Source organism: Patiria miniata, unplaced genomic scaffold, assembly GCF_015706575.1.
Source record: "Patiria miniata isolate m_02_andy unplaced genomic scaffold, ASM1570657v1 HiC_scaffold_5, whole genome shotgun sequence".
NCBI lineage: Eukaryota > Metazoa > Echinodermata > Asteroidea > Valvatida > Asterinidae > Patiria > Patiria miniata.
The window spans coordinates 33,484,335-33,492,989 of record NW_024037072.1 but is presented as its reverse complement, the minus strand read 5'-3'; the positions used below and the strand labels follow the sequence as shown (position 1 = coordinate 33,492,989).

The window sequence follows — 8,655 nt, the reverse complement described above, 5'->3', positions numbered from 1 at the left end:
ATAATTTATGGTAACTTTTGTGAGAAATTCCATCCAAAGATGATCACCCCGAAAAGAAGTCAGGTGGCCCATCGCCATTTTCAAAAATAATGCCTGCGCTCCATTGGAAATTAGAGCAATTTTAGGGCGCAATTTCATGAAAATTTTACAAAAATACGAGATCACACTCCAGTGCATGGCTTCCACCCATTTTTTTTTTATAAACCTTCAAGTTCATGTTCAGCAAAATGCTCTGACGCTCTATTTGGGTACACAAATTGTGATTTGGCCGCGTATTGACAATTTTCCGCCTATTTACCGGTTTGCACCCATTGACAGATGAGGAATTAGCGTAACGTTCTCATCTGGCCTTGACAACAAAAAGAGTACAGATAAAGCTTACCAGTAAAGCTTTCCTCCGGGAATCAGTACCTTACTTGTTTAAGGAGAACCTTCTAAAGCAAAATTAGTTTTCTTCATGCAACTCCAATTTGACTGAAGAACACAAAATCGCGTTTTTTTAGTAAATTTTGGTCCGCCATGTTAGATGTATTTGAATTCGATCGGCGTTTGTGATTAAGTTCGATGCTTGAAACCACTGTCGTGCTTACACGGTTCTAACGTCGCGCTGAATTCAATTTCATTCGACACGACATAAGCACAACTGAAACAGGCCTTATTATAGTTAAGTAAAGTTAAGAAGCGCGGTATAACAGTAAATTGTAAACCCGAGAATGTTTTCCATACTGTAAAAGGAATGCCTATTGAAGAAAGTAGGCCTTATCAAGCGACTACATCTGTAGGATGGTTGGTTACAATATTGCCTCTCACTTTCTGACCGGGGGATATGGGCTATCGGATCATTTCCTCAGATTTGTGTGGTAAGAAACAAAATACGGATTTTGTTTGGTTATCTTGGAATTTTCCAACCGTTCAATTGTATTAAATAGTTTTGAAAAATCGAGAACGAGCAGTATAGAGAAAACATTCAATGCCCTGGTTTCAGTAGGTTTCGTGTACATTGGCATCCAGGGAGTGAACTTGAGGGAGAACGAAATATCCACGAACTAATCAGCTGAGTGTTTGAGGGTCACCTAGCGCCCCGGAGCGTATAGGTAAGGTCAATAATATATATATTTGCCTTTACCAACAGGTACCCCACACAATATCCCTTTTGCGTGGTTCGTAAACTCCTTCGTATAGGTAAAAACACAATAATATTACGGTAAAACCTATAGGATTCCAGATTTCAAAAGGGATTCTTCAAAAATCATGATATTACGAAAGTCCTGACACAAATTCCTAAAATCAGGGACAATCCTGATAAATCCCGCCCTTGGGTATAATGAACAGCACCCCTGGTGTTATGTGGTGTCCAGTCCTTAAAGCAAATGACAATACAACTAATTATCTCTACTTCACTGAGAAAAAAAACAGTGCCTTTTGTTTAAAATCCCACGGTACCATTATTAATCCACATCTTGCATTTCTGTAACGCCGTTTTTTTCTCCGTGTGATTTGCTATGTACTCGGCAAAGAACACAATGGTATCGCTTGTGTCTATTCGGCACTTTTCTAAGGCCGGGTACATTGGGAAAAAGTAACCAGCATTAGGGAAGTTTTCACTGTTCAGAAGTCTGATCTTGAGATCCGGTATATACCTCGACGAAAGCAGTTTGTTCAAGATGTCCTGCTCTTTGCTTCCTTTCGTAGTTTCTAAGAGCTCTATCCACCGTTTCAGGAATTGCAGTGTGCGATGCGTTGGTTTGTAGTACCCCAGACCAACATTCCACACTCGCGGCCTGTCCTTTGTTAGAGCGAAGTCGAAACTTCCCTCGAAATAAGGAAAAGGATCTCGAAACCAGTACGCATCGGCATTGACGTAAAACACCTCCAAACCGAGTTGAAGGTACTCCAGCAATAATTTCAGTTTACTGACGTCATGCGAATTTCTGAAGTGCAGTTTGGGATAGGTGTGATTTGAAAGCGCCCTCAAGGACGTCTCGTCTTCAGCGTCGACTATCAGGACAGGGTAGGTTTTTGTTTTCTCAATACTCCTCAACAGATTTTCGGTGAAATCCACGAGCTTCTCATTGGACGTTGTGAGGACCAATCTCGGCACATACTGCTTAGTTGGGGAGGAGCAAGTTGCGGTGGAGTAAACAACCGTTTGAGGCAAGACAACGTTGCATGTGTTGATGAGTGAGTTCCATTTTAACCAACCCACTGTAGTCAAAACAAACAACAAAAACGCCACTTAAGATTATGAAGCTTTTTCAAACTTCACCCAGCTAAAAAGAAAGTACACTTTGTTTCAAAATGGTTGTAGCAATGCAATTAACGTTTAATATTCACTATACAATGGGACATTAACCACAAATTTGACCAACGTTTAGTTATCAGATAATTTTGTATAAATTTCAAATTAGTAAAGGCCCGCATTTGGTTCTTGTAGGGTAAACTGGTTTCCAGTTATGTGTGGAAAAAGCAACCAAAATAGGAAGTGTTTTTTTGGCTCCTGTAAATAAAATCTCAAAAAGGTTAAAATTCGTCAGGAGGAATATAACTTACTTGTTGAAGTTTACGAACAATACATCTTTAATCATTACCAAACTATCGTTAAAAAAAAACTCTTGAAGTTGGAGCTCCAAACATCAATACTGGCCCTAGTTTCTTTGACAATCTTAATCGTAATTTCAGAAATACAATAAAGTATGCAATTATTCTGCACCGAGTCAAAAATTAATCCAATATACAAGGTGAGTCAAAAAGAAAGTGACCCCAATTATTAATTACTGTTTTGATGTACCAATGAAGTACCAACCTCGTCCCCAGTGCTTACTTTATTTCCAACCGCGTTTCCAATAGTAAACCCTGGATAGGAAACTTTCTTCCTGTATCCTGATTGGATACCGCAATTGGCTAGTAATGGATTTTTATCGTGCACTTGGTGCTATTATTTACAACGTGCAGTACGTGTTTTCGCGATCATTCGTCCACGCCTTCTCGAAAATACTAATTTCCTTTTCAATTTGCTCATATGATTATGAAATATGATACTGCATGTTGTCTCGATAAGATCGTAACAGTTTGATTTCAAAAATCGTGTTTTCGTAACTCACGCCGTGCTCGCGCTGCTACGAATTGACTCTGTTTTTACCCCAGACACCGCATACAAAAACAAACGCTAATGTGTAACGCATATCGAGGCACCAGACTGTTCCTCATTTGCATACGTGTTCAAAAATCTTGCACATGCAAATGATCCAATACCAGGGTGAGAGAGCAGGTAGTGGTGGGCGCGTAGGCCTACTGCTCGACACCCTGGGGACGAGGTTGATGAAGTACATCTTAAAAGGGTCTGGTACCATCTGTCGATGGGGGCGCTGTTCAAAACTGACGATTGTGCACACTAACTGACAATATATGGTGCTTTTCAGGGCGATACATGCGCGAAAGTCAAATTAAAGGCACCTGGAACGGCAAATGCCACAAAAAAGGGCACGACTTCTTTTTTAAAAAGGAAAATTTTTCAGAAAAAAGGTCACTTGTTAAAAAAAGGGGGGCACTTTTTACAAAATATGGAGGGGGGGGGGTAAGCGCTGGTGAAAAAAAGGCATTTGAATAGAAAAGGGCAGTCTTTAAAAAATATTGGGGGGGGGCAAATACCCCCTTACCCCTCGCTGGCTTCGCCTATCGATAAGTGGTGGACAGCTGAATGTTCTAATCTTCATAATAAAAAAGACATAACTTGGAAAAAGAGTATGCAAATTACGTAAAATGTTCACAGTTACTAGCCAATGCCATGTACTTTATCCTGTTATTTATTTCTGAAATGGTTGGCAAGCCACACATTTTTTTAATAGTTTTTCTAATTCGGTCACTTTCTTTTTGACTCACCCTGTAGGCTCTTAGCCTGTGGAAGTAAACAGGGCAAAATTAGAAACTGGCAATCTATAGATGCTCTTTCAAGCTTCAGTTCGAGCCTTGACTTACCGCTTATCAGAATAATAATTGCAACAACAAAAGCTGCGAAGCAGTGTTTAGGGGGCCTATGCATTTTGGTTGTCGTCTTCGCCTATTTAGGAGCAAAACTGTGAATCAAAAAAAAATTACAAGCATTGGTCAATTCGGACATCAAAGGACTTTTTGTGAGAACAGATCCGCACTTTAAAAGCTTAAATGTCATTGGCCGCTAGAAGTTACACGTAATACATTGCGGGAGTTTTGTAACAGAATGAGTCAGTTGTTCTGTATATTCCAGGAAGTATTGGCATGTCAATTCTCAACCCTGTCATTTTTGTTAGCAATCGAACTTTCACTCGGTGGCGTAACAGACAAGGAGGTTGCAACCCCGCCCCCGCCCTTTCAGCCGCTGACAAGGGGCAGAATAATAAATGGAATGTTAAAGTTCCTAAATTTCAGGAATTTTCTGGGCATGCCCCGAACCCCCAGCAGAGCGTGCCTTTAGCACGCATTCACTTACCTCCCTCCTGAGTCCCATCATATCAAGTCCTCCCCTCCCCCGTCCCAAAAGCTAACTCCGCCCCTGTTACTCAATTATATTTGCCATGAGCTGTCAAAAGAATTTTGCTAATTTGTCCCATTGCCAAGGCACAACATTGAATTTATGATTTTTGACCTAAAATGTACTTTATGTCGGTAACTTCTCCAAAATAGACATGAACGTCTCTACAATTTGTTGCCTTCACTTTTGCATGAAGTTTAACTTTTGAAAATGTAATAAATGAATATATAGATGCCGGCAATCCATGTATGGGTATATAGAGTCTGGAAGCTTTTTTACACTATGTTTACACAATAGACACTAATCCGCTTAGAACCCAACCTCGTTTCAATGGGTACGATCTTGCTGCGCCATATTGGTTCCTGTCGTGCTTTGCGTGATATTAACCCCTGGAATACACGCATTGATCTCCATATTTTTTTTTTCCTGAATATTGTAGCGTATGTTGAATTTTTTATATTTTTAATGAGAGACGACAACATGTAATTTCCAGTTTTGGATTTTTAATAAAGTTTATCTATCTATATACGAAAAAAATACGATTGTTTGAGAAGGAAAAATTAAAAATATATCAATCCTTTTGTCTTGAAAAATGTCAAGGGTCAGATTGATAAAAAAGACAGATTTGTTATGCAAACAAAGTGAAAGGTTTGTTGATTTGAAATGGAGATCCTAGAATGCTGTTTTTCTCGAAATATACAGCATTTGAGCACTTTTGTTGCTTTAAACGAACAAAATGCACAAGTTACAAATGATGGACTAGGCCTATACCTTTAGGGGCCATTCAAAATGTTGAATTTTTTTTAATTTGGATCTTTTTTCCAAATTGTGGGTGGGTGGGTCAAGGTAAATAATTGAAAACCCAAATTCACTATTCATAAAAAACAAGAAAAAACAAAAAGCTAGATATTTTGACTTGCCTATGCACCAGCGTTCCTTATGCGAGTTTGTTTTCCAACCTCGTCCCCAATACAGACAGACAAACGTACAGTCATACAGAATGGCCTGTAGTATATAATGTGTAAAGATGAGTATTTACACACCTGTTATCGTGGACCTAGGACAAGGGCACAAACAATACGTGCACGATTGACCGATAGTCCATGATTGGAATTCGTGTATAAAACCCAAATTGTTCACAGAGTTTAAATAGCAAGCATTAATATGGTAAAAGTAACAGTATTTCACTGAATGAATTTGAAGTTTGTCAACAAAGAAGTTTGGCAACACTGATGAGGAAAGTCGGCGTAAATGTCGAAGTGCGCCACGTTGGGAACACCACTATACATGTATTTGCATTTTTAATACTGCTTAACAAATCATTTTTTATTTAATCGAAAATAGGGGTGGGTAGGTGGGTCAAAACAATTTGGAAAAAAAATCCAAATTTAAAAACATTGAAAATTTTGGATGGCCCCTTAAACGAAATAGGATGGTCTAACTGCACATTAAAAACTGTATTCGTTCCCGACTCTCTGAAACCAATTAAAAATGAACTAAACATTCTGTCTGATTGACTCAACAACTTTTGCAAAATCGAAAGGGAAGACTGTACCTATAATACTTCACCCGAGTCCTCTCGTACCCCAAAATTTACACCTCAGCCAAGTCGTACCCGAGTCAGGTCGTACCCAAGTCAAGTCGTATCCGAGTCAACTCGTACCCGTACTCGAAAACAAAATCTGTGAAACGGAAGATGAGGGAGCCAGGCGCCTGCGCACGCACTCGCCGTTCGACGTGGCCATCCGTGCACGATGACAGGCCTGTGTGCGCACTCGCCGATCAACGTGGCTACCGTGCACGGTGACATCGTTTTTGCCGGGCCTGTGTGCGTACTCGCCGGTCAACGTGGACTTACCGTGCACGGTGACATCGTTTTTGCCGGGCCTGTGTGCGTACTCGCAAATAGACAATCGTACTCGTTTCAGTCTGATCAACGCAAAATTCATTTTTGCCATCTATCGCTGCTTTCTGCTGTTGAGCATTCGGAAATCCAATTACTTTTTGTATCGTCGGATGATCGGATTAACTTCGTAACAATACTAGTGCGCTGACTTGGCACGCGCCCTCTCCCGTCTATTGTTGGGGGATTAAAGATCCGACCAGCTGTTCGTTCACATTGCACCACTCAGTTGCAATTACATGTAGATACATATTCTATTGAAATTGTAATATTTTTCCATACCTTATGCAATCTTTCCCATAGAATAGGTCAAACTGTACCCGGTTCCTTACCCACACCTATTCCCTATTCATCTCATCCATACAATAGGTCAAATTGTGCCAGGATTTCATAACCCCATTAATTCATATTTATATCTACATATTTCCATATTTACATATTTATGTGACCTTTACATATTTCTATGCCCAAGATCAAACTGTACCAGGAAGTCCCCCCCCCCCCAATTACTCGCCGGTCAACGTGGACGTACCGTGCACGGTGACATCATTTTTGCCGGGCCTGTTTGCGCACTCGCCGGTCAACGTGGACGTACCGTGCACGGTGACATTGTTTTTGCCGGGCCTGTGTGCGCACTTGTCGGTCAAAGTGGTTGTGTGTGCACGGTGTTTTTGCCGGCGCGCAGTTAGTTTCGGAACATTCGCCGTTTTTTAACGGCATTAGGCCTGGTTATTTTTGTAGTTGTACATATTTTATACGGGGCAGATTTTCACATTTTAAACAAGTAGTGGAGGTAGTCTTCTTAGTACGGTTTGACCTTGGGCCTAGAAATATGTAAAGGTCACATAAATATGTAAATATGGAAATATGTAAATATAAATATGAATTAAGGGATGTGGAAATTTTTAACACAGTTTAACCTAATGAATGGATGGGATGAATAGGTGTGGGTATAAGGGACCGGGTACAGTTTGACCAATTCTATGGGAAAGATTGCATAAGGTTTGGAAAAAACATATATATATATTTGTATGGTACATTTGGATCTTAGCCCGAATATGAGTTTCATACGTTAGTCCCTGTGAACGACCAGCTGGTCGGATCTTTAATCCCCCAACAATAAACGGGAGAGGGCGCGTGCCAATTCAGCGCACTAGTATTGTTACGAAGTTAATCCGATCGATACAAAAAGTAATTGGATTTCCGAATGCTCGAAAGCAGAAAGCAGCGACAGATGGCAAAAATGACCTTTGCGTTGATCAGACTGAAACGAGTACGATTGTCTATTTGAAGAATTATTTTAAAGTCATTTTTATTGGGTTTATGGGTATTGTGCAACGTTGCGTTTTCCAAGGTATAAACAAACACTCACCGCAGCATACTTGCAGGGTACAGCCTGTGTCGGCCATGGGGGTATATGATAAATCCACGATCCATAATCCATGCGTCTGTACGGAGACCGGTGGTCGATCACCCTTCGATGATCGTACCGATCCTGGAGCAAATAAATAACTCCGTCCGTGCGCCTATATTCCTCTTGTTAATCGATACAATACCAATTACACTCTTCTACACTGCCACCAGAATCATCCAAGTAAAAATATATGTCTGTGCGCGGTGATCGTAGAAAAGGGAAGGTTTTGGCATCAGCCAGAGCGAATGCTAGTACACATGGACACTACTGTATTGATTACGGCCGTCCGATCAGATAGCGCTACAGTTTTCTTAATCCGTGACGGCTAAATTATCGATTAGGCTCTATAGTCTGCAGAGGCGCGTACAATAAGGAACGGATTCAGTGGTTTAAAGCCATAACAAAACGTGCGGGCATGTGGTTTTTAAAGGGAACTACGGCCTGGAAAGTGCCCGATTGAGTGTATAGGAATAACACAACCATCATTGTGCATTTTGTAATATTTCGTACTAGAACGACCCCAAAACCAAGCTATAGCCTATCCATAGTTAAAAATTCAGTCGTAACGTGGTAAAAATGGTGCCCCTTTAACGCTGTCTGCATAGGAATGCACTGAACCCTAGTTGTACCTCCGTGCCGGATTTGTTTACAAAATCGAGGATGACTGGGTTTTATCTACGAGTATTTTACGGGGGTTATTTAGAGGGCGTGTCCAAGCGCTAATTTTATGACTGAGAGTAGGCTTTTCTGATTGATAAGACAACACAAACAAAGAAAAATACAACTGCAGAAAGTATATACGTTATGACATTATTACTTTATTGACTTTAT

The 8,655-nt window shown here is 40.5% G+C and overlaps 1 protein-coding gene across 1 annotated transcript; it reads right to left on the bottom strand.

Moving 5' to 3' along the window:
- Nucleotides 1-1,175: 1,175 nt before the first annotated feature.
- LOC119742044 (UDP-D-xylose:L-fucose alpha-1,3-D-xylosyltransferase-like) lies at nt 1,176-8,043 on the bottom strand. Its single transcript, XM_038218061.1, has 3 exons — nt 7,783-8,043; nt 3,976-4,073; nt 1,176-2,205 (listed from the first exon to the last, which is right to left on the bottom strand). The coding sequence occupies exons 2-3, from the start codon at nt 4,037-4,039 to the stop codon at nt 1,427-1,429; spliced, it is 843 nt and encodes a 280-aa protein (XP_038073989.1). The 5' UTR covers nt 4,040-4,073; nt 7,783-8,043; the 3' UTR covers nt 1,176-1,426.
- Between the last annotated feature and the right edge of the window lie 612 nt (nt 8,044-8,655).

Bases quoted from the DNA above. Each gene is read 5' to 3' on its own strand.
- LOC119742044 (XM_038218061.1), bottom strand. From the start codon at position 4,039: ATGCATAGGCCCCCTAAACACTGCTTCGCAGCTTTTGTTGTTGCAATT. The intron at 2,206-3,975 runs GTAAGTCAAGGC...TTTTGACTACAG, and splicing joins AATTATTATTCTGATAAGCG to TGGGTTGGTTAAAATGGAAC.